The 26,782-nt window shown below is 39.3% G+C and overlaps 1 protein-coding gene across 2 annotated transcripts in view; it reads right to left on the bottom strand.

Moving 5' to 3' along the window:
• Positions 1-24,672, bottom strand: part of BCHE (butyrylcholinesterase) — a 32,452-nt gene extending 7,780 nt beyond the window's left edge. The window contains exons 1-2 of one of the 2 annotated variants that reach the window (XM_059822725.1): positions 24,576-24,672; positions 19,920-21,441 (exon numbers count right to left, since the gene is read on the bottom strand). In XM_059822725.1, coding sequence (XP_059678708.1) covers positions 19,920-21,436 — 1,517 coding nt within the window. In that variant the 5' untranslated portion in view covers positions 21,437-21,441; positions 24,576-24,672. Of the gene's footprint in view, positions 1-19,919; positions 21,442-24,425; positions 24,490-24,575 lie in introns of those variants that run through there. The other variant, XM_059822724.1, reaches the window with a different exon arrangement.
• Positions 24,673-26,782: the final 2,110 nt, after the last annotated feature.

Below are 26,782 nucleotides of genomic sequence, written 5' to 3'. Positions count from 1 at the left end.
TCTTCACTAAGAAGGAACAATTTGTCTTTGAACTATGCTGAGCCCCATCAGTGGAGTGCCAAACATGAGCAACCTCAAATCTTTTGGAAACCGGGAAGGGGTATAGAGTGCTTGGCTCTTTATAAAACAGGCTCTGCATGTTAAAGGATCACATCTGTTAGTATTAAAATAGTTGTGATAAATATTTTATAATACAATAGAATTTATAAAGTTCTAGGGAGAGACATCCAGTTTTTCCCCCTCCAAAGAGGACAGTATGTAGTACTTGTATGACAAAAGAAAAAATAATTGGTTCAAGTGTGTAGAAAAAGACCAAAATGGGGACCATTGCATAGGGAAGAAATGAGACAGAATATGATTTTCAGAAAAAGAAGATAGTTTGTGACTCTTTAAAGTATAAACCGATGGTAGCTCAGAAGAGGTTAAGAATACGAATTAAACATCTTACTGCAGTGCAAGCAGATGGACTCCTTTTCTAGAAGTTGATATCAAGGAATCTAGGCTTTAGGGCAGAACAACAGTATTTGACGATTCTTGGTGGGATAAATTAAGAACACTATTAGCTAAGTTAATTTGGTTATCTCTACTTTACTTTTCACCAGGACTCTTCCCAGAAGGCAGCGGTCAGAGAGGAGTCCAGGCTGTGTGGAGCCCACTTGATTCTGCTTGCCAAGAGTGGGAACAAGGTACCGGGTGTAGGTGGGAGCAGTCAGAGCACAAGATTCAGCTGCTGAAATAATATTGATATCTCTTAGTTCATTCCGAATGAATCAAGTTTTTGGCCCATGCTTTACTCTGGAATCTTTAGGACCAGGCATTGGCTGCTTACAGAAACGTGATGTTAGAGTAAGAGATTCAGCATGTCATTTCCTGAACTGCTCACCACTTTACTAATTTTTCTTTACTAATTCATCTCTGATTAACCTATGGCACCCTCTTTAACTGCACATTTATTTGTGACTCATGAGAATGATGACTTAAGCAGAGCTGACTTGCACTTCAGTTCAAGATCAGAACACTAATGGTGCTGTCAGTATTCATTTAACAGCTTTTTATGGTATGCAATAAATCATGACATTCCACATTATAATTTACAGGTGGGGGGGGAATTACAGAGTGGCTACAGATGTATTTTACCAAAAATGATTGAAAAAACTGTCAGATGAACACAGCATTTTGAAATTCTTGAACCTGCCGATTATGACATTCTCTCTGCATTTCTAGGAAGCCTACTGTTCAAAGAAATGTTCAGTAATTTTCTTCTTAGCTCCATTATTGAAAATTTCCCAAGTTGAAAAGTAGCCCCCAGTTACAGCAAAACAGAGCTATCACAGGAGTATAATTTTTAACTGGCAAAGAACAAGTTATAATCATAACCTCGTTGTTTTATCACAATTACTGTTCATTCCTTCTTGCTAATAACTTCATGATGAGAATTGCAGTGCCCAGAATAAGCTGTAAAATTCCCTGTTCTTTGCACCAAACTCAAAGTTTAATAATATTCATATAGAAAATTAAAAGTATTGTGAGAATATCCTTACTGAACAGAAAGGAATCCAATACACTGCACAACCTTGTCTCTGTCCATCTATGTTTGGATGGACAGTCTTTGCTGATATGTTATAAGAACTTGCTTCTACTGAAACAAAGCTCAAATTTTCCATGGAAATCTCCACCCTATCACCTTTATCAATGCCTCAAACCTCTGCTCTTTCATCTTCTGGTACTACTCAATTATCTTTTCTTCAACATTCTAGTTTTGCCCACCTCGGTGCTGTCAATGGGGCCTGAAGGTGTGTCCCAAAAGGGCTTGGGCCACGCACCTTCAGGACGAACTTCTGTCTTGTGCATCTACCTTGTCAAACACTAATCACCTTTCTTAGACCTCTGTCCATATCTATAAGCTCTAGTCAGGGAAGATGTTTATTTTGTTTGGAGAAAATGTGAGCTTCTTCACTGAATATTTTAGAAAAGGAGCTAGTTTATTTCTACACAATTTTTAATGTTTGCAGGAGCAAGTCTTATGGCAATTAAGAAATACAATTATTTGAATTGCTCCCAGAGAAGAAATACAAGAGAGGGGGGGAAAAAAAAAAAAACCCCACACACAAAACCCAAACCACCTGTGTTTAAACTTTGGTGTAAACAGAATTTGTTTCATTATTTCAGCTATTATTTTTTTTTTACATATGCCCTGAAGTTATAGGCTGGACTCTCCCTACTCTCCCATAGTGGTGCAGCAGCTCATTTATAGTTAATTATTTCACTAAGATATGTCTTCAAGGCAGCCAAACTTATTTGTTCATTAACTTGAAAAACAGAACATCTTTTTGAGCTCAATTTCCAGTAAAGCTGCTCTCATGTTCTACCTTTTTTTTATGTGTGTGTATATATATATACACACACACACACGTACGTGCTCTCAGTGAAGTTCATAAGCCTTTTTTAAATCTTGTGCCCAGGGGAAGTTGCTTGGTGTCACTCACTGTTACTACGATCAGGTACTTCCCCCTTTGGGTATTGTATGTCCACAACTGTCCATAAGATTTAAATCTCAAGACTCATTTATAGTAAATATGCTAGATTTGACATAGGAGTGAAGAGGGTTTTAGAGGAGTTATTCACTGGTAATTTTTTGTACATTTAATGTATATCTTCAACAACTTTAGAAAGTTAATTTGGTTCAGATGGAAAATGCAACAACCCGAACACAGTTCTGTTAATCATAATAAACATACATAAACATTCTCATTAATATGATCAATATAGCCTGAAATACCATACTAGCTCACTGCATATTTATTAATTGTTACATAGTATTACTTTTCCAGATGGCTTATCAAACACACACACACGAAATCTTAATTCATCATCTAACTTTTTTTTTGGCAAGTATTCATGATATAAAGTCCCTGTAAAATAGTCACTTTATTTTTGTGAGTGAGCTCTAAATAGCTTTCACTCTGCTGTGGTATCACCATTTAACAGAGAGGTTCTTTTGTAATGTTAAGTTATATTTTGCTATAGTCCACAAAGAAAAATTTTCTTTAATAAGCCTCCTGAAAACAGTTTTAGCCATCATTTACCTTCCTAATAGTGTTGTAAACACTAACTGTACCACACACTAGTTTAGATAGTCCCAAGCTTTCACTGTATTCCTGTTTAGCTGCTCTATTTGTAAATGGATCAAGTTAAGATGTTGTGTGTTTCTCTAGAGAAAAAAAAAACATCGAATCCCACATCATTTCAGCTGTCTAACACGGATGAATTATACCAACCCAAACTCACTAAGAGATTCAGAGGCTGAAACGCAATTTTACCTCCAGTCCCCAGTAGCTCCTTCCTCCAGACAGCCTTCCTGGAGGACCCCAGACAGAGAAATATTTGTTCTACCTGGCTGAAGATGTTCACAGAGATATTCCTCCCTGAGAGGAAGCACACACTAATTTCACCTGAGCAGTGTGTTATGGCTCTTAATTGTCTCTTCAGTTACAGCTGGCTTCCCTCCAACCCGCTCTGAGAAGAGCTCAGCAAGCTCGTTTGCCCACGGCTCACCCCGTAGAGGCTTTCCCATTCCTCCCCCTTGAGCGGAGCAGCGGGAAGGTGGCCTCTCCACGCACAGCCTGCCTCCCTTCTGCTTTCGGCAGGGTAGCAGCAACCCCACCGGTCACAGACACTTAGTAAGGCAATTTTTTCCTCGGTGCCTTCTGCAGGTTATCACCAGACTGGCATTCTGCTGGCATGGGTCTCATTAGCTGAACGGGTTGCCCACTGAGATTAATGAAAAGTTATGATAATGCCGCTGTACCCTCTGCTTCCCCCGTGCAGCAAGAATTGAAATCAAATGGAGACCTGTTCCTCCTGGGTGCGACTTTATTGACTTCACCTGGGTTGTAACCGCTGATGCTCATTTTCAATTTGGCCCCCTTTTCTTTTAAACAGCTGGTTTAAAGGGATGAGAGAGTAAATGGGAATCATTTTTATTAGCTTTCATGATTCCTTTTAGCTATCAGGCAGAACTGGCAATCAGCTGTTTTTCATGGGATGACGTTTTACAGTGTGTTACCATGGGCACAAGATAACTGGGAGGGGGAATGGCCTTGGAGTGAATGCGCCAGCAACAATAACCCTGTCTCTTGCACATTTTCTACAGTTGCATTACAAAGCCTTTAAGAATTATGGAAATAGTCAGCTTGGCATCAAAGGAGAAGCATACTGTAAATGTTTCACCCCAGGGGTAGCTCTGGGAATGAGGGACAGTTTTGCACATGTCTATACCACAATCAAGAGGAGCTGCTGAAGCCTGTGCAGTTTTACCCCAGGTGGCTTCAGGCTACCAGCAGCACAGCGTGGTTCCCAGCCCTGCAAACACTGGTGCAGCAGCCCAGTACGGGTGTAAAATCTGATAGGAGTGAATGTAATTAATAATGTCTTTCTGCTTGTAGAAATACATAATGAACTGCTTTTTCTCTAGCACTGTAAATTTTGCTTGTGTTGTCTCCTATAAACATCTTCTGCCAGGTGAAAGGGAGTAAGACGGCACAGGGCAGAGAAAACCAAGGTTCAGGCAAAATGGACAACAGGATGAGAAGGCATCAACTGGGTGATGGTATCAACAGCTGATCTTGGTGAGTAAGGGGCTGGAAGCAGAGTTATGTGGTTTACAACAGAAGCAAAGATGCCAAACTAACAACTGGTCCCACAGGTTAAGCTGTCACTGCACCACAAGTAAACACGCCTGCTTGCTTTAATGAAGCTACAGGTAGATTAAAAACAATGATAGGATGGTAAGGGCTCCTGGATAACATCATCACGGAGGGATCCCCATCAACGCTCTGACCTCCCTTTGCTCCTCCGAGGGACGGGCTATGCCAATCGTTTGTGCTTCTTTCTGCAGTATGGCCAAAGCCTGAGACCTTGTTGATGTCCCAATCAACAAGCCATCCCATCGACTTCAGAGGATTCACGGCGGGGATATGATACACTTTGAGGAAACGCTACAGGATTTGTATCTTAAAAATTTATCTCAGTTTTACAATTGCTTTATTAGTGGTTGTGTCATGTAGAACACCTCCATTAATCATGCTGGCACTAAACAACATACCCAATCAAAGTATCTTTGTTTATCTAAGACGAATGGATGAACCTTTTAATTCCCCCCCGCCCCAGTCTGGAAGAAAACTTTTTGCTGTTTTCCCTCTTTTCCACTTGGACAGAAGGGCACTCCTAATTAGCAGGAGAGCTGACGAGGAGCACCAGGCACGTCTGCGCTGCCTCAGCCCTCCGGAGCACCGCTCACTGCAGAGGGGCGGGAAGTGTTTGCGGCATTAGTCAGGCAAGTGTATCCAAATGTCTCACATAATTTCTAAAGGCCACAATGCCTGATATTTATACCTATGTTCATTTTCTCGTTGCAACACAACTGCCAGGTTAACAGCAATTTTAGGCTGTGGCGTGGTCCCCAGGGGGACAACGGAGTAACAACAGTGCATGTTTGTGTAAACTTTGCTCAGATGGTACAACTGGGAGCTTAACAGGTACTTTCCAGCCCAGTCCTATTAAAAAGAAGAGCAGATTTTACAGTTAAGTACCCATTGAATCTTCTCAAACCCTCAAACAATTTGGCTTGATGTCAGTTTCTTCATACCAGGCTTAGTTTCAGATGACTCACTGTTAAGTAGACACCAGTGAGGTCCATGAGGTTGAAGACTCGAGGTCCTTAACCTGAGGAGCAGTCCTGGCTATTGGAACAAAGGAAATGAACCCATTCTGGAAACTTTCCTTAGAAAGGTTAGCAAGGGAAAGGATGAAGAAATATCTGTAACACCTGTAAAAAAAAAAACCCTGTTAACTGTACAAACACCCCTAGAAGCTCTGATTACTGTATAAGCTTTCCGTTCAGAGATTAAGGCCCGTGTAAATCTGAAGGGCTATCACTGTGTGAATACATGGATTGCATCTGATGCAATATCGCTATCAATTGGGTCCACCTATATGATTCAGTATAATGAATTTACTCTCAGATTTTTTAAAATTGATAGTTATCCAGAACATTTTCCCAAGTCAGCTCATTGTCTACCACCTACTAAAATGATTTGATGGACTGGGTAAAATCTTTACATTATGCCAAAATATTTTACATTAAATTGTACACTTTGAGGCTCTTTGTTATTAGAAACTGCAAAAGCAAAGACAAGATGACAGGGCCGCTTTTCTGTCCATTATCCAAAGTTTATGAATTGGCCCGTTTAGAATAACAAGACAAGGGGAAGTGCCACCCCATAGTAAGTGAATTGGAAAACTGACACGCTATCACTTCACAAATACATATATTGCTTTTGATGTCACTCCTGCTACCAGTTGGCGCTCTTAATACAAGGTACCACATAACAAGTTACCTTGCTAGTTTTTATTTAATTGAGACGGCTCTTCAGAATGTTGCTTAATATCTGCTAATCACTAACCACCCTATCTATTGAACTGATGGACCCTCTGTACAAATGTGCTGCCACACTTAATATTTTATTTTAAAATATTCTTTTAAAGTCTTTATTCTCTTAGCTGCTGTCTTTCCCATTAGTCTATCTAATCTATCAGCTGAACAGGGTGTGTGGTGCCACTTATAATAACCAAGCTCTAAAAACTACCATATGGAAAGGTGACTACTCAGACAAGGGTATTGTCAGTCTGTGCGATATCGGGTGATTTGAAAGCATCCACAATTATCTGTTACATACACTAAGCTTCCTTGCAGCCTTGTGGCATCAGCATTCTCAAGGTGCCAGGCCTGTGCGTCTGTGGCACCATGAAGAATTGGGGAACTTAGAAGGGGGAAAAAAAAATGGTCATGATTAAAAACATTGTTTTATTTATTAGAATTTAATTCTTGCAAGAAAATAGTAACTAGCTTTTGAAAATCTGTAGTAATTAAAACTTTCTCATTTACTTGTTCCTTAATAAGATGCAAAAATCATTGGTCCTGACTCTGTGACCTTTGAGCCTTACTCAGATTCCCACTGCAATGAATGAAAGGACTCATATGACTGAGTACTACAAGTCTGAGAGAGGTTGCAGATTTAAATCCTTCAAATTACTTTTCTTAAGCAGCTGTTTATAGAAGGTACATTATATTCTGTTGTGCTCAGTTCTCACTCACAGATCACACACGAGTTCATACTCTAGTGACTGTAAAGTTCCCCTGAGCCACAGCAAAAGGAAACTGCCTTTCAAGTTACATCATAGGTAAATATTATTTCTTCTGCTGATCCTTGAAGAAACCTGTCGGATCCAGCTGGCATACTTTTTAACTGACAGAAATTGGAGAAGGGCCTCTCCAGCTAGGCTTTCTTACACCTTCACAGGCTAAATAAAGCTCAGGATATTCCTTCCAGATTCCAGCTTGGTGACAGCAGTTGTGTGTTTAAATGTCTTAAACTATAAATTATCGTGGTATGCACTATTACAACTGATATCAGTTTCAGGAAATGAAGCAACAAGCTGTTACTTCTTTTTTGGTCTTATTGTGTTCTGCTCAAAACAGCCTCATGAAGCACCCATAAAGTTGAAATGATTCTTGCTTGTGCATGTCTTGGTACTTATTTGTGAATTCCTGCTGTATATAAGGGATTGACAAGGTAGGTCTTAAGGTATTGACCATAAATAATACAATATTTGAGAAATTTAGATCCAGGATGTTCTGCCTTAGCTCTTTGGGCATGCTTGCAATGCATTTAGGAGCTCAGTGCCTCAAATCCCCGGCTCCTGGATTGGAGTCTGCTCTGGTATCAGGAGTAATAACGAGCCGGGTCAACTGAGCCAGAGCTAATGAGCCCTTCAGACCCTGGCCGTGTGTTTCTAACCTCCTGGGCCCATGCTGGCACTTCTGCACGTAGGTCTCCTCCGCTGTGAAAATGTGCCAGCAGAGCTTGGTGCTATTTCAGGAAGCCCTGTCCCAAACTCCGCTATCTTTATAGCATGTGGTGAGATGTGATTATCATACAAGATCTGGAAGAGCAGTCCCACCGTTCTAAGAGTCAGTAGCACTAGAAATTTGAAAGCGAGTTAAAATGTCCTTTCCTGAGCAACTGGTAAAGTTAAGTATGACCCGACCTTTCTCTAAATTTAGCTCCAACTAATAATGAAGATCCACATTGATTTAAATGGGAGCAACGTTGTCCCAAGATCCTCTGGCTCCCTCTGAGTGAGGACTATCAGACCTGTGTCTCCTGTCCTTTCAGCAAGTCTCTACTACAGTCCTAAAGCTCTGACAGTCAGAGATCCCTCAATATCTCAGATGGTACATCCCAAATACAGGCACGTTCTGCACAGTTTTGAAGAGAATGTAAATAAGAGACTGAGACCACGCTGAATCTCACAGCTTTCTCGTCCCAGAGCATTATTTCTGGCCAAGGAGAAGAAAGCAAGCCCTGAAAATGGAAAGAGCCAGCGATGCTGGAGGCTGCCACAGTGAGAAGACTGATTGGCAAGAGGGAAAAAAGCCCAAACAAAACAACCCGAAACCAGCAAATAATCTTCAACCTAATGGTATGACTTCAAGAAGACAGAAGATTTGAAGTTAAATTGAGTTCAGGGAAATGGATGGAATTTTGACATTATTGGGGAGATAGTTTTAAACCACCAAAAAAGTTTTATCCTGTTTTGTTTTAAGAAATACTTATCACTCCCTCAGTGTGATGCTCACAGTCACACTAAGCTAAAAGTAACATACCAACAACATAGAGTTGTAGTCATTTACACATTTAGATTCTGTATTATGATAAAGCAGTAAAGAATTTTCAAATGTATTTTATTCCTTCTGCTTAACATGCCTTGCATCTGATGTGTCATTTTGCATGGTGTTTGAAGTGTCCAGCACTTTTTGAGGTGAACCAGCTTACTAGTTAGGGGCTGATTGAAATCCAAACAAATGGAAAAGATTGATTGACATCAAAAACTTTGGATCAGGTCCCAGCTGGAGAAATACCTGTAGCTGTTTACAAAAGAACCTTCTCTCCTCCTGGACAGAATTCACAATGATGATTTCACACCTTCTCCAGGAATCCAGGTGTGAATATTCACAGTTCGTATTTACATCGCTTTTGAATAGACATGAGAGAGGCAACACTATGGCTTAGTCCTTCTTTATTCTAAAGGAACATTTTTGTCTTTTTAACGTTCTTGTAAAGTATTTTGTAAGATCCTTATGCCCTTTTGTATGGTATCAATTTTAGCTTTCAAGGACCACTTTTCAAAGCTGTTATTTTTTTACACTCTTGGCTGCAGGAAGAAATCAAATGAAACTATAGCTCTTAGTCTTACTTGTAGAGGTTGAAGAGGTTGAATTTGGAAAAGGAAGAAGGTGCTGAACCCTATTGAGACCTTGAAGGAGGAAGTAACTTCCGTGGAAAGTAAGTAAAAGAATAAGTAGACAGGAAGGCACATGGCACTTGCCCTTTTACTCATCCTCTGAAACTCTCTTATCTCCTCTACAACCTCACTTCTCCTTCCAATGACCTGGAAAAACATAAACTTACATGGTATCTTAACCAGAATTGCTCCCTGGGACAAACCTAAAGAGAGTGTGTAAAGGGAGAGAAAAATGTTTTTATTGCCATGGAACTATTAACACTGTGGTTTAAATTCCCAGTGGCTTTGGTAAAATTTGTCAGCCCAGTTGGTTGTGAGAAAGAGTAAATACTGTACTTATATGTATATGATTGCTGTTTCCATCTCTTGCTTTCTCTCCCATTAACAGAGTTCATCCCAGACACTCAGAAGTTTTTACATAAATGGATTCAATGCATTCCTTATCTCTAGAGACAAAATTTTCAATATAGACTGTGTAGTAGATACAATACTAAGATATATTATTTGAGATTTGTTTTCAATTGTAATAGCCCTAATCATGATTTTTTTCAAGATGGATGCTCCACATAAATAAAATCATCTAGATTCATTGCATCCTGACGGACTTCATCATAGTAGCATTTTTCTTTATATTTTCCACTGCTGCCACTGTTTTATTTCTGTGAATGGTAGGAAAAGCATGAGTCACAAACTTCAACTACCATGTAATCTAGGCCAAATTGAGCAGTCCTAGAAATGAAACCATTAGGTAGCTTTCAGTAGCGTGTATATGTGTTATTGCCTCATGTGAAACCAAACCATTGATACTTCATGATGGGAAATGTAAATAAGAAGCTATGATCTTCATAAACCCCCAAATAAGATATTTTAAAAAATAGGATTAAGTTATTTTCTTATCTCTGTTATAAATTCAGTGTAGGTTTGACATCTACAACTGGAAATCACGTATCTTTCTACTATAAACACATTCAAATTATGTCCCAGCATTATCACATCCTGTGAATCTGATTTGAACTACATTCTGGCACTGAGAGGGAGATCTCCAAATATAATCATGTGTACTGAGAGTCATGAAAGGCATGCTTTCAAGAAGAAATAGTATGTAAAGAGGGGGGAGGATATCAGAGCCTATTCAAAGTCCTTCTTTTTCAAAACTGAGGGGGCATTTGTGGAAATTATAGTATGCAGACTACTTTATAGCTGGGAAAAAACAACTGTTTAAACCTCTAAGCATTTCCAGTTATATAGAAAATTCACTTGGAGGTTATTCCTTGAGAACACCATGGTGAATAACATTCATGAGAGGCAGAAGTTTAAAACTTCATTAGTTAAAGTAAAAATCACAGTATTTGAACAGCAGCTCCAGTAGAAAAGGATCTCTCTGGTGTAAATTTGAGGCAACGCTCTTTTGAGTTTGTATTGTATGAAATTAGGAAGTTGTCTTATTTTCCCTCATGGAAAGGTAGAGAACACAGATGGTGGCCAGGGATGTCTGGGAAAGCAGATGATGGCAGCTTTTAATTTTACATCTGTGCTAGCATATACTTGTGTAACATCGCTAACTGTAAGCATGAAATGCTTGATTTCTACTTATGCAGCTTCTAGATTTGTGGGGACAGAATCTCCCAAATCCTGTGACTAAATTGCTAACTACGTTTACCCACAGCTGACTTCTCTTGCAGCTGATTGATTGAAAAAAAATTTGAACACCGTATTGAGCTTCCTTCAAAAATATGGTGTTAGGTAACCTCTGCTGCTTCTCATTTCCTCTTTTCTCCCCTTTGCCACTTCCCTGAAACAACCAATCTCTTGCATTGGGGAGTAAATTAAAATGTGTACTGAAAGGTTTCCATTCTTCATGTGAAATTTCTCAGTAGGACTTCAGATTAGTGTTCCAGAACCACCTGGAAAATAGGGTTTTCAGACCTTTTAAACTTTAATTTCTGTTTTTTCAGGATGAAACAAGAACTAAGCTGCAGAAAAGCAGCACGGAAGAAGAGTGCCCCTAAAAAAAGGATTAACTATGGGTGAACACTAATTAGAATTTCACAGTGACTTTCGCAACTGTTTACATGCTTGCAAAAGTTATGATATGGGGGAAGTAATCCCTAATCCTAGATTATCTCTGAAGTGTATTGCTTTTACATGTGAACTTGCCTAACATATATCTTGTAATAAGTTCAAGCATGCATTTCCTTCATTTCACTGTTCACAGATCCTTTCACCCTCCAAAAGGGTTAGCAAGTCTCAGACATTTTCCTCTCTTATCTCTCCGTCTCTTTTTGTTCTTTCTCTCTTCTTCGTCTTTTCTTGTTCACCTAGCCTCTTGCATCAGTTAGCATTTCCCTCTCTTGTTTTGCTGTGTTCCTTACTCACGTACTTTCCATCAAACACTAAATAATTTCCATCCAGGTTTCTTATTCCCACTCCCAAATTTGAGGTAGCGATCATACTGTGATTTTATTTCAACTCTTGGAACAGTTGTATCTCTTCACTCTTCTCCTTTCCCCAAAACATATCTGTGTAGGCTCTTTGCCAGGTTCTGGGCACAGCAGGGAACCATGTCCAGTTCAGGCTCTTCTACCTATCTCTGTTGCAAAAATAGGAAAACCCACTTTCAAGATATTTCCCTCTCTTCTTTTCCAGGATCAGCCAAAGGCAGCATAGCTCTACAAAACCTCACCTCAAAGAGATTCACTTTATCATTTCTTTTCTCGTGCATGTTTGTGCCTCTCTGCCTCTGACTGCAGACAGATGGAGTTCACCTTGCGCAGTCCCAGGACTGTGCATCGTCACTGGTGGTTTTGATCCCTCAGCCTTTGACAATTGTATTGGAGCTTACCCTTTTCTAGAAAACATTGCCACTATTATATTCAAGGCAAACCTTTGCATTATAGTTTTAGGTTTTAGTTTTATGTCTCATTCAATTACTCCTACAATATTAGGACATTTCCTTAATAGAAGTTCTCATCTTATGGTTGAAAATAATAGTTTGATTCATGTGTTGTAAAGAACAAAATCTGTATGGATGGAATTGTATTTACTGCACATATGGAAAATAACAAGACATCTTCTTGTAGTTTTGCAATATTTGTAATAATATTAAAACAATCTAAACAATTTGTATCCCAGACCTATTTTCAAAAGATGACTGAATCAAACACTCCTGTTTACAATTTTTAAATTCAATGACAGCTTGTCAGCTTGCATGCCAGAAAGAGAGAGATGACTGCCAAATGTGAGTCTCTGGTTACTGATTTTTCCCATGATGCATTATTTCCAAATAGATTGCTAAAACGATGTTCCCATTACTGCTTCTGAATATAACAATATGTATGGACCCTGGAAAGATAATGAGTCACTTTTAAGAACCCAAAACCCGAAAGTGAAAGTGGAGAAATAGGAGTAAGTTTCCTAAAATTTGACCTTTTTTTTATTCATTATTATGATTTCCATAATTTTTTTCATGGCTCAGAAATTATTCTTGTGAAAGAGAGTGAGTGTGAGAATGCATGTACCCTTTTGGGTCAAAATTAAAGCTTTGTTTTTCCCTAACATGGGAAAGGAAGACTTTCCATAGATCTTCTTGTATTTTTAGAAACGTCTCTTATGCCTCGTTTCTACTCCTTTGTTTTTTACCTCACACACAGAAATCTTCTGTTACGGATTCTTGACCTGATCCAGTCAAATCACTAGTTAAGATGACAAATGACTTATTCCGGAAAAAACGTGAGATGCCAGAAGCAGCAGCCTCAGGGAAAGTCTCTTGGTCCCGCTGAGCTACAGCTCCGGTGCGTTTGAAGACCCAGCACCAGGTCTCAGCTGAGTGGCTCCAACCCAGGTACCTGCCTCTCTCCCTGTGAACATGGGCTAATCTCAGGAAGAAATACAACCCACAGTAAACTTCTTATCATGAAATGGCTTAGTGGTATGTAAAACTTCCTAGTTTCTGAAGTATTAGAAAATTAAAAGTGGTTGGAGTTTCTTATTTTCTTTTTTCCCTCCAGTTTATTCATTCCTTTCCATACATAGAGTATATAAGTCCCCAGTTCAATCTGCTGTCTGGACTCTGTATGAGACTGTTGGTTTTGTTCTCACTGTTCTGAAACTACTCTCTGTAAACATGTTGTGATAAGTTGGTAACAAAAGCACTGAAATTTATTATATGTCTACCAGTGGAACATCAGGGAAAGGCAATAATACCCAGGCAAAGTGCTTCAGAGCTTTAGTGGGACAATCAAAGCCTCACAAATTCCCCTAAAACGTAGGAGGAAATATTTCAAAGGCTTCACTTTATAGAAAAAGCTGCTAAGATTTGTTTCAGCAGTTGTAAAACTGGCAGTGAGACAAGTTTTGCCAGTTTCCTTTTATCCGAAACATTTTTCACAAAGCCTTAAAAATATTATTTTTGTATGTTCCACGACATTCTTATTTGAGTTTTCGTCTCATCTGATTTGTCTGTCTCCTTGTCACTTTACGTCACTCATGCCTAAAGAATACAGTTACCAAATCTAATGAATAAAGTAATGCAAAAGGCATAACCTAGCAACCACAGATTTGGGAGGCCATATATTTTTTCATGGTAAATAAAACTTCCTCTTACTAGAGTTAGCAGAGCATTCTGCTGCTTATGATTGATAGTACCTGTTAGTGTCACTTGCTTACTTCCCAAAGCTTTCTGAAGAATAACATAAGTGCAGCAGAGAAATGAATTTTAAAACTGTTTCGAAAGAGAAATTTAAATTGTTTTGCCATGGACATCGCTTAAAATAAAGTGTGCTGGAAAGCATTCAGGAGAAGGCCGCTGAAAACTGATTTAGTATTGTTAACATGAGCTTTACCTATACACAAGCACAATCATACCGAGTCTGATCCACCCCCTTCTATATGACAACACACTACGGTTTTCTGCTGAATACAATTTGGCTACATCTATTTGCCTGTCTAATTTTGATGATGTCTGGCATTTTATCAAATGATTTTAAGGCTACTAATTGATATGCAACTGCCAATATTCTTAAATGCAAGAATCAGCTGAGGAGACCCTAGCTCAGGGTAATGGAGGAATTTTAAATCAAAGCGTAAATCAAGAACATTGATTTTGGAATCTGTTCTTTCCTAGAACACAAATATTTTATCATACAGCATCAGTAACAACGGTCTTTCTTCCCTCACTGGTAGAACAGGTATTTTTGAGCGTGTGATGACAATATTGTTCTTTCAAGGCTCAAGTACATGCAGAAAAAAAATATTCTAAGAAATTATGCTAATAGCACTAGGAACGGCTGGGCTACTTGGTCAACCTTACCTGATACCAAAAGTTCAGTCATTAAAAATTGTAGTGATAATGAAACAGCAGAATTGTTCAGGTGATGGAAAAAGAATTACCATACCTGGAAACTTTTGTCTTCCAATCCCAGGAATTTATTGGCAGTTTAGTAATAGTTACTTTTCTCTGCACCTTAACGGACATCAGGACCCACTCCAAGACTGACTTCACACTGTTCAGCCAGGAGGTTCCTACCAACACGCTTGCTCCTCAATGCATTGAATCCAATTTTAAAGTGAAGAGGTCAGTGGAAGATACAAGTGTTCAGCTGCCAGTAGAATTCAGATACCAGGGTGCTGGGGATTGTCCAGGACTGGAGGGCAGAGGCACTTCAGCTGTACTGGGAAGGGCAGGAACTGGCTGTGTGTCTCATGGAATAAAAGACTAGTTATTGGAGTGATGCTTTTCTAAACACTGTGAATTGGAGCATGGTATTTTTCTCCACGTGTAGCACATCCTTGCAAGAGTCTAACAGATAATCTGTACCACTGATTACTTAGATCTGCTCCCAAAATGAATGATAAGCATATTTCTGAGGGGCAGAGATGCTGCAACTGTATAACCGGAGGGTAAGTTACCCACATTGCCAGTCTGCTTAGCCACAGCTCCACTGTGGGTGCTTACCTCTGTCCTGGGTCTATCTATGAGCATCAGTCTTAGCATTAGCTAGAAATAATCCAAAGGGCTGATCCTAAACATCACTACCAGGAATCTGATGGGCCTCCCAGTCTGTCCTTTCTTCAAGCTACTCAATGTCAACTGCTTGAAGAGTCAGACCCACGAGGTAATTTTCTTTTTCATTCTTCTCAGATTATGTGATATGAAGGAGCATTATTTATATGGGTAAATACTGCAGATAGTGACGAGCAGCCTGTCCCTATGTGCAGTAACAGAGGTAGTTACGGTATCCATAGTTCCCAGGAGTTCCCAAGCTGCTGAACCCTGTTCCGGATAATGAATCTGCAGGGAATCTCGTGACTGAAAAGCAGTGGCTTATTGTCAAAGACTATTTCAGCGGGGTCTTCACAGATGTTACAGACCATGTCAATATATGACAGATTCCTAAAATGACACTATTCCCTTGGGTCCTGAAGAGAGATATTGGTGTATAATGCCAGCATCTAACTTCAGGCTTCGCAGGCGAAATGTCTCTTCCCATCTCCTACTGAATCAACTGCATTACCCATTCCCCATTCATATTCAAAATAGATTATCTTTATCCCTGTTAATTTTCCAGCAACAATGGTCAGTTATCACTGACATTTATTTTTAGCAAGGATGTGAAATAAGAAGTGCCTAGCAACTTGGAAAATTGCATCAGCTACAGATGGGGGTGGTGGCCGAGTTGGAAATCCTTGGGCTGGCTGACAGTCTCCTTTTGTTTACTGAGAAATGTAGGAATCAAGAATTTCACATAGACTCTTGGGATCCTTTGAAGGAGTCACTTCTCTCTTTCTCCCCAACATCTTTTCTTTTGTTCTTAGATGATGTTGGGCATTTCTAAGAAACAGAAAATGCTCCTACAGGGCATACCTTTGACTTTTCATATCACCACTTTTATTCCTAGTGCTCATGTGAGAATGAAAAACAGAGATCATTCAGGTCAAACTATGGGCTTGAAGACCCCTCATGAGAAACAGCTCCACATACAGTGATCTGAGCTGCCTCTCAGTCCCTCCCAATCAGAAAGTACCAGGAGAAAACTGATTTCTTTCAGCTTTTGTTGACTCTACCTTATCTTTTTCCTCTGCAGGTTGCTCTTTCCTCCCTTGCGCTTTTGTACTTCTGCACATTAGAATATTAGGTCAAACGCCCTCACTAAAAATTGTCCTGTACAATATTTCTGATTTTCATCTTTTGCTTGATTTTCTCCTCATCTACTGGAGACATCAATGATAAAGTAATTTTCTCCTCAAATGTTTGCCCTTTGATCATGCCAGAGTTTACTATAAATGTTATGTCAAGCAGGGCTTCCCCAGTTCTTTAGAAATGTTTACTGCATGCTCAGAGGTGCCAGGGAAACAAGGATCAGCTATTACTTTTGGAATTATTGACAATTTTTATTATTTCTCCACTCATTGTACACTAGGAATAATGTGTTACAGAGCCTAAGGGATCTGTGGTCTAGACGGTGAGAAAAGTGTCACATAATGGGTTAATATCGAGCTCATCTTTTACTGGTACATAAAATTGCATGATTGTATTGTCTACCCTAATAGTGATGTTTTTGATACTTGTGGTGGAAGCAGAGGGAGGGATTATTTGCTGTTTGTTGTGGGAACCACTTGAAATTCAATCTGTAGGCTAATCTAATTATAGCGCAAATAATAATCAGACTAGATGATGGGACTGTCTTCTATAAACTTCAACCTGAAAGTACCTTATGTTGTCTAATTTTAGTTAGCTACACTGACAGGGACAGTGTATCTATTTTGCATAGCAGGTAATTGAGATTTTATATATGTAGCTGTATTTATATGGAGGTAAATATATAGTATATTTTATATGTTTATATTTTAAATAACATATTTTTGTATAAATATATAGAGTTATGTTTCATACGTAAATCTATTTTCTATAATGTATAATACATTTATATATTTTTATATATTTATATAGACATAAAATATATATGATGCATATTTTAAATATATACATGTAATCCAGTGGAAACCCATAGTTCACAAAAATGTAAATATTATTCTGCAACTTCTAATATAGACCTGAATTTCTCTTTTCCTACTAAGAAATAGTTCTGTTTAATGGAAAGATCCATTATCTCTGGTATAAGACCCTGACTGCAAACTCCTGTAGGGCAGGTTGTAAAGTTGCAGTATGTAATAAGGAGCCTTCACTCAGTTTGCTCTCCACTAAGGGCCTAATGACACCGGTTTCAGAGCAATGTTGTCATAGCATGTCTTCACGATGCAGGAATTGTTACCGAGCTTTACCTGACCTCATTGTGCAGGCTTCGTCCTGGGAATCTATCAATCAGATGCATTTTTGGCATTGATAAATCAACTGCACAGCTCAATTCCGGAACGTGCACCCCTGCTGAATGCTTCTCTCTGTGCTACAGTCTTTCACACCGAATTCATATGGAGTGGTGTCATCAGGCTCTGAGTAAAGAGAGAAGCAGGAAGAGCTCCTAGACTAAATTTTAGATGAAATTTTACAAGAATAAAACCTGTATTAAAACATTATGCATTGATGAGTATAGCTATCTGTATAGTCATGTTCTGAATTTTACTGTGCTCTTCACTTATGGTGGAAAAAAAATATTACAGGCTCCAACATGTAAAGGGGATAGACCTTGTTAATGTAATTAATATTTCTACATATCAAGGCAAACAATCAACCACATCTATCGGTAAGGAAATCTGTTAAAAAAAGGATGCATATAAAAAAGAAGCTCTTAGTTCACCCTGGAGTGTAACGTGAAGGGACGGCGCAGGGCTCGGGCAGCAGCCGGGCTGCCCGCAGGTCGGTGCCAGCCACCAAGTGCAGGGCATTGCAGAGCCGAAGCAGAGCCACCGCAGAAGGGGGGACCGCGGGATCGGGGCGATTGCAGAGCCACTGCGCACAGGCAGGCACACAGCATCTGCTGGCATAACACCACAGTCGAGGCAAATAGTACTTTCCTTGGATGAGTAAACAGGGGAATATCAGGTTGAACTAGAGGGGATGGATGACACCTGTAATTAGGACTCTTTGGGGACGACGGTGTTCCATTCCAACACAGAAAGTTCCCACAAGGTGTTGAATCACAGTTTTAGAGAAGATGCACAGTTAGTATTTAAGGACTTGAAAAAATGCATAATAATGAAAGCCTCAAGAGTATAACCTGGTTTATTTAACCAAGAAAAAAGGATTAAGGGTTATTTGAATAGAACCTGGAATTATCTCTATATGGAACATAAATCATAATATAAAGCTTAGAAATTGTCAAAAAAAAAAAAAAATAGCACCTGCAAAAGTATAATAGGCAAATTCAGAGCAGATACAAGACCTCCTTTTATAACATTTGTTCTAGATTTTTCATCACTGGAAATGTTTAAGTCCTACCTGTGTTTTGTGTTATGTACAAGGTTATATGGACTAAATGAACACAGTGGTGTCCTCTGATTTCTAATCTATTAAGAAAAATAATTAGATCCTGTTCCAAAGTTGATTTCAGCCTTTACAAATCTACGTATCCTTCACAAATCAAAGGAAAAGTCCATCATGGAAGTAAAATTAATGCAGGATTTAAAAATTTAAGTTAATTAAACATTTTTAAAGTGTGAATTAAGTGTTTGATTGTACGTTCTCACAGGTACAGATTTTTATATGTATAATTTTCTCAGGAGAGAACACAAACTGAGCTTCTGAGAAGACAAGATACCTCCCCATCCCATCAGGCTTGCAGCCTTGAGACTAATCGTAGATGACTCTGGTAGTGGCTGTTTTTCTTACCGCACGAAATGTTCTCATTTAAAACTGAATATTGTGTTGAGAGAGCCCCACAACCCTGCCGTACAGAGCGAGGGCTGTCTCACTTCTCTTGGACTCCAGCTAAATAGATTGAATGAGGGGTTGTATTTAATACATTTCAAACATCCAAATGAAATATGCTTATTTGCTTCTTACACAGGCTAGGACATATTTCACTTGAAGATGAGTCTAATGGAAATAGCAAGTGATTTGTCATCAGCCTCAGTGAAATGCAGGATTATACTTCCAGTACCCATGGGAAGATAGGCTTTCTGAAAAGAACATCCTGCAATCCCAATCACTTCATCATGTGAAAATAATATACCTTCATATTATACACCTGCATGTTCTGAGCAAATCACAACTTAAAGGAAATCGGGCTTTTTGCTCCCACATCTACTGTTGGAAGTCTTTCCCAGAATTTGAAATATCTTCTTTCTAAAACTTGAAACCATTACCTTCCTTTGTAACAACTGCTGCTGTGGCAAAAAAATATTTCACATTTGCTTTTATGGGTGCATACACATTGTTTTTTTGAGCTCATCCAATACAGTAAGCTACGCTTCACCAGTTTATTTTACTAAGACGGTGTTTTTATCAGAACTAAAATAAGAATTCTGGATAGCCAAACACTTACTCTTTCCTCATCATTCTCATCAGGCTTCAAATCACCACCAAAACAGTTCAGCTTTTTCTGCCTCTGAAACAACATGCCTCTGACCAATCAAACAAACTTCCACAGTAAACTTACCCAGTTTTCGCAAAAGTTGCCCAGTGTCTCAACATGGACCGGCTTAAGATTTCTTCAGCTTTGGTGTAATTCACTCTTCTTTCTAGGGGCAATCCGAACACAAACTCAATCTCATAACCATGCATTACTCCCATCCACTCTGGCCAAGGGAGCTTTGAGGATCGGTGTTCAAAGAAATAAAAGAATGCGTTGTGTCCTAGTTGTGCAAATTTTTTGGTGAATTCCATTGCAGGACATATTATATTGTAGTCACCAATAATATCATCCATGGCATCACGATAATGTTCTGGCTTTTCCTCGTTTTCCCAATCTGTGTACTGAAAAATGACTGATTCTATTGCAAGTTTGCTTGCTTCTGGGAAGCACAGAGTTAAAGCTGTTTCAAATTCTGTTTTATTGATCAAGCCATCACTATCCTTGCTGAAGCCAGGGACTCCATATGCTAGAAATGCTGATCCTTCATCTTTATTAACACCAATTAAGATCTGCATTTGTTTGAAAAGGCCATTCTCAACCAATGTTTCTGGCATGTCTGAGAGAAAATCACCATCAACAGTTGGACAAAAATATACTTGTAAAAGAGAGTGATATGTTAAAACAAAAATTTCATTCTCCAGTATATCCTTTGGGTCCTTGTCTTGGAGGCAGAGAATTAGCTCTGTCTCATTGCTGGTGGGACACTGGAGTTGTTTAGCTAAAGCCATTGTTCTGTTTCTGGCTTCAGATGCCGTTATTGCAGCCCAAGGGGCATTTGCAGATCCGCTTTGCATGATGGCTCTTGTGAATAAAGGATGGCTTTTAGGAGAAAGGATATGGTAGCTGACAGAAGCCGAGCCAGCGCTCTCCCCAAAGATAGTCACACTTTTTGGATTGCCTCCAAATGCTGCTATGTTCTCTTGGACCCACTGAAGTGCCAATCTTTGATCAAATAAACCTGCATTTCCAGGAGCTTCCTGGTTTCCTGGCAAAGCCAAAAATCCTAATGCACCAGTCCTGTAGTTCATGGACACTACAATGACTCTTTCTACCCTGGCCAGAAACTTGCCATCATAGACCGGTAGGGAAGTTGACCCACTCTCAAAGCCACCACCATATATCCACACCATGACAGTTGCGTTCTTGGGTTTGGGAGAAGGAATCCATACATTAAGGTATAAGCAGTCTTCACTTAGGTTAGTTTTTGGATTCCACATCTCTGATCCAGGAAAACCTGGGTAAGTTGTATCTATAAGCTGGTAACACGAGTTTGCATGTTTTGTGGCATCCCAAACATCTGACCACTTCTCACGAGGTTCTGGTTTTTGAAATCTCAGTCTACCAATGGGTGGCTGTCCATAAGGTATTCCAAGGAAGGCTGTCACGGTTCCTCCCAGTACCTGCAGGTTTGTCCCTCTGACTCTGCCTTTCTTTGTTGTAATGATGTTATCTTCAGGTGTTATCTTCCTGATGAACATACACAGGAGAAGAAGATATATAAGAAATCTGGTATAGCTACTTGTGTCATTTGTCCAAACCATGATGCCTGAAACACAGGAAAAAAGAAATTTGGATTTAGTATTGCAATGTGTTAGTACCAGGGCCAGAACAGTTTATTCAAAAAGGGTGTAGGTCATCCCAAGGGCATTGAAAATAAGAAAATAAGCACAAAGCTCAGCAGTCTTTAACTGTAACTTCTTGTTAGTTAGTCATGTTGCAAAAACTGTGTTTAGTATTCGGTAGAGTGCGTCAGAAAAATAGAACCGAAGAAGCCAGACTAGAGAAGGTAAAGTCGTATAAGCAGACTCTGACTACTTCAGTTAGCAGATGACTTAACCACTTGCATTTCCACTGGCACGATGAACAGGACATTTTATGATCTGTGATGGAAAATGCCATACCTGACTAGCCATTATTTTGTTAGAGGTTACTTTGGCAACGTGTATTCTCAAATCAATAGTGATAACAAACGTCACTAGGCACAGGCTTTTCCACACATATATATGCATCCCGTGAATACTAAAAAGGAGCTTGAAGCCAAGTTTTAATCCAAGGATTTCCAGGTCCACATAAGTTTTGAAGTATATGCTTGTGTCACAGTAGATGCCTGGGCTGAAGCAAACCATTGAGATGGCATCGCTATAAACTCAAAACACCAGATGATTTCACTGTCCTACTTGTATGTCTTAAGATCTGAAGGTGTTTTAACAAGTGAAGTACATGAAGTGCCTCTGAACTGACTGTCAGTTCATCAGCTCCTGTGGGCGACTGCATACAGAGCTACTCCACGACCTAAATGAAACATTTGTTTCAAAATTTTTTTCTCTAAAGCAACTTAACCAAGTTTACAGCCATCTTAGCCATGACAAGTAGTCATACTTCTACTACTTAGAATGAACATTAAAATGCTGAAGAGCCAAGGATTTTTTAATATATGTAGGTGATGCGTAATAATTTAAGTATGGCCTGGTCTTTGCTTCCTGAGAACTTTTCAAAGTGATAATTAATATTATCTTAAAGCTAAGGATATAGATGCTGATTATGTACCACATTTAAGCATACTAATAGTCCTATTTACTCCAACCTTTTCAAATGCTATAAAAACCCCAGTATCTTCCCCTTGAAAGTGAAAAGTCAGAAAAAGACTATTTGCATAAACCCATTTCTATGGCTTACATATTTGAAAACGGTCAACAAAGCTTCCTTCTATTTTTTGCTTCTTGCCCTGTTGTACATAGCGTACTCTGTCCTGCCACTTTAAACAGGCCATTCTTTGTTAATGAGAAGCACTTGTGTCCTTAAAAGGAATGAGGCTAATTTCTGTCGAAAGTACAGCTGCGGCCTAATCTGAGCTCGTCCTGCTTGTTTGCGTATTCTTGGAAATCAGCTGAGAAAATGCAGGAGGGAAAAAGGAAGATTTTGCGCAAAGAGGTTCCTGACTTTGAGATAGCATCAAAGGAGCAGGCAAGAATCTTCAGAGACAATATTTTTAGCATTCATCAAAACAGATAGAAAATAGATAAATTTTAGAAAATATAAACATTTATGCTCTTGGTTTTTTATTAAAAAAAAAGATAAGGTGGTGAAGGGGGGCAATAGACTTCAGAGCTGGTCTAACACTCCAGCTAGCCTTCAGCTTGACTTCCAGAAACCTGCAAATGGTCCCATGTAGGCTAAACTTTAGAGATGTGAGTAGGCAACCTGGATGACACATGTGGTCCAGCAGCTCCCGAGGAGTTTGGCCAAGCAGAGGCTCGCTCCGGCAGCCCGCAGGACCCGCACAGGAGGCTCACATCATTTAGTGGCATTTAGCTTCCCTCTCTATGTGCCAGTCATTTTTTTTTTTTCCCATTCGTTCCTGTAATAAGATCTTTTAAGAGCTGGGTGAGAAAAGGTATGTAAAGATTAGCTTAGGGCTAAACTCTTTCACCCTATCTCACAGTCAACCAAGGCAACTGTGAGAAATGTTAACAGTAGGAATGTAGGTGGGTATGTGTGTACCCGATGCACAGCACTGTGTGATGGGAAAAGTAATTTCTCTAAGTAAGTCTGGTGTTTCACTGACCCTGTCTTTTTTCACAAAGTCACTTCTAACATACCACCCAGGACCAAACCACAACAACAAGCTGGAAATAATAAGAGATATCAAACATCGTCATTATGAAGAAGAGAAAATGACACTAAGAAAAGCAAGAGATATTAAAGTTCCTAAAGCTTTTAATATCTAAATAGTAATTAAAATTATTTCCCCTCTGCACTTTCCTGTTAATCAAAAAAGGAATGGGATGGGAGGAAAACACTGTAACATTGCAAAAGATAAAGGCATAGCTTTTGACCCTAAGAAGTTTTAGACAAGAATTTCACAAACCAAAAAACTAACAAAAAATTCAGTTCTGTACCTTTTTAATTAGCTCTGCAAAAGAACAGATTAAAGAAAAAGTTTGAAATAGATCAAGCTTGAACAACACAGAAGTTTCGTACTACTGAATGAGAGGACTTGTCTAGTCTCAAGTTACTCTGTTAATATTAACAAAAGTAGCAAGTGACAGAGGATGGTTATTACACTTTGAACGTATGGCAAATATAACTTTTAATAAGCTTTTTAATGCTGCATTAAAACAAACTCAACAATGTAAAGCACACTGAGCAAAACAAACATTACTTGATTATTACTGTGAGAGTAAAAGGGTCAGAAGATTGCTTTAGCTCATCAACCTTAACCAAGCAGAGATATATCATATAATACATTTGCATACTTTAAAAAGCTGCTTCTGCAGCAGGTTACTCCAGCAAAAGTTAAACAGACTATGCTTTTGTATCCTTATTCAGCAAGGGAACACAATTTATTTCAATGACTGTTTCCTCTCCTTGCAAATCTTTACCTAGCCAAAAAATCTATACACAAGACCATATAATCACTATTTAAATAGAAAAGACGGTTGAATTAATAAGTGATTTCTAGCTCAGCTTAATTTACTTAGCCCAGGATCCCTTGAATAATACCAAGCTCTGATACACACGCCTGCTTACTCGTTCCATTTGCAGAGCGGAGTGAGTTTTCCCAAGAGAGCAACAAATGGGCAGAGCATAACATTTTAAAAGATCCCAATCCCCGTGCAAATCAAGCTGAACAGTAAATTATTCTGGCAGACAGAGACGTGTAAATAGAGAATCACTTACCCCACTTCTATTACAAGAACTACAAAGTTTTAAGAGTCAGGCTCTTCGAATACTTCAGGGAAAATGCAGTATGCAGCTGCTGCTTTAAACCCGTGAATTGGACAGTACTGACATTATAATCAACTGTTTCTGACACAAAGCTCGCGAGAGTTGGCAGCAGCAACTTGATCTGTAGGCAGCCGTTCCTTACTGTCTGACATCTGCTCAAAGGCTAATGGTATAGTTGTAGAAATGCTACAGAGAGAAAAATGTTTTGGGGAAAATCAGGCATGAGCTTGTACAGGAAAGGGAAGATGCAGTGGTTTGTACGTAGCACGGGGCAACAATTTTATAATCTAGAAAGAAAAACAGAATTAGAAGTATAATAAAATCCTGCCTCTCCTTCCTTCTTCTTGCTTAAAGCACGGACCTCCCCTGTACTTTTTGCTGTTGTACAGCTCAAGATTAGCACAATTTTGAAGTACCTCAAACTTTTCTTTTCACTGTAAGGTAAGTAGTTATTTTTGGGTTTTAAACAACTGTGGCAGATAAAAAAGGAGTGTCCTCTGCACAGACATGTCAACAACTGGCAAGCATCAGTTGTATTAGTTGACTCATGGCCATCTGTAGGCTACCGTAGAAATCTGCATTGTTCTCTTCTGATGTTAGAGTTAAAAATGGTACCCATATGATGTCACGGGCTGTTTTCTCTCTCCTCTTAGGCTTCAAATAGGAAATCACCCACGCTGCTTAGTATACCCAATATCCTCCTTTTCCTTGAACCTCTCAAGTATTGTTTCCACCAGAATTCAGCGCTGCAGGTGCAAAGCCAGTCTAAACCGCAGGTCAGAGTTGTCAGGGTTGTGGCACAGCTGGGGACATGTCCCATGACGCAGGGGTCCACACTGCTTGTCAGCAGTAAATCTGCCCCTGTACTTCCCCAGCTGGGAGCGGGACCCTCTTTGCTGTGTGCTATAGAGATGTTTACTGAAAGACTATTTAAATTGCAAATGTTTTGAGGTACAAATGAAGGCAGAATAGCGAAGAGGAGTGGAGAACATAAATAAATTACATACACTCCGGTCACAAAATGTCTTGTCAAACCCACATCCCTGAGCCACCACACGAAACCACCTTGGTGGTGGGGCTGCTGGCCCTCAGCAGCATCTGCTTACTAGCGCTGCTCTGAAAAAAACAAAGTTTCCACAATTTAAGGTTTTCTTCTACCAAGAGCCTTGGCTTCCTCCATTAGAGCTGAAGACAATTACTTTTCCTCTGTTTAATAATCAAACTACAGCTCTGTTTCAATTACACAAAAGCAATATTTGGCAATGCATAGAATAGGAATAAAGCAGAAATAAAAAGTTAAGTGTGAAGTTTATAGACCTTAACATGGAGACTACAAAGGATTTTTAAAAGCTAACATGTGAAATAGTGTTTTAATAGAGAAAAGCTCAAGAAAGCATAGCCATTTAGTTTCCCCCAGTAATTTTACAGTCTACCTTTCGGATCAGACATTTGAAAGGTACATTGCAGGGACCTGTCCATGGGAGAGAACGTGTCCCAGTCTAAACCTAAACCGGGTTATAAATCCCTAAGCTTTTAGCATGGAAGTGTCCAACATAGTTTCTGGTCAGCAATGCAGAATTCTTAGCCGAGATTGTTATCTCAGTAATGTAAATGGAAATATTTAATAATAAAGTAGGATTAATTTGGAATCAACTCTAGTGACAACTCCGGTTGATCAAAACTTTTCAAGTGCAGTTGCCTGCAGGAAACGTTAAGTCGTGCTCTTTAAATAAAGGCAGTTTTCAACATTCTCTGACGTGTGCGTTCACTGACTTTCTCTAATGCCTCTTCAAGGCACTGCGGGACATGGTTTAATGGGCATGGTGGTGTTGGTTGATGGTTGGACTTGATGATCTTACAGGTCTTTTCCAACCTTAGTGATTCTGTGATTCTGTGATTCAACCCGTTTGGAAACATGGCCAGGTGACACACATTTGCTTCATTTCTGTGACATCAGAGGAATGAATCATAAGCCCCAAAATCTTGTTAGAGGCTACTTTTAAATAAAGTATTTCTGATGCTTATGACAAGCCGTTGTAATCTCAACCCTCATTGCTGCCTTCAGCAGTAGAGACACAGCAGGAGACTCAAAACACTAAAAGTGCTCTTTCTGGCTTCATCTGTTTTCCAGCATTGGCTGGGTTGTCCTACATCTGCTG

This window comes from Gavia stellata, chromosome 11 (assembly GCF_030936135.1).
Source record: "Gavia stellata isolate bGavSte3 chromosome 11, bGavSte3.hap2, whole genome shotgun sequence".
In the NCBI taxonomy this organism is placed as follows: domain Eukaryota; kingdom Metazoa; phylum Chordata; class Aves; order Gaviiformes; family Gaviidae; genus Gavia; species Gavia stellata.
This window is presented reverse-complemented; position numbering and strand designations above follow the sequence as displayed.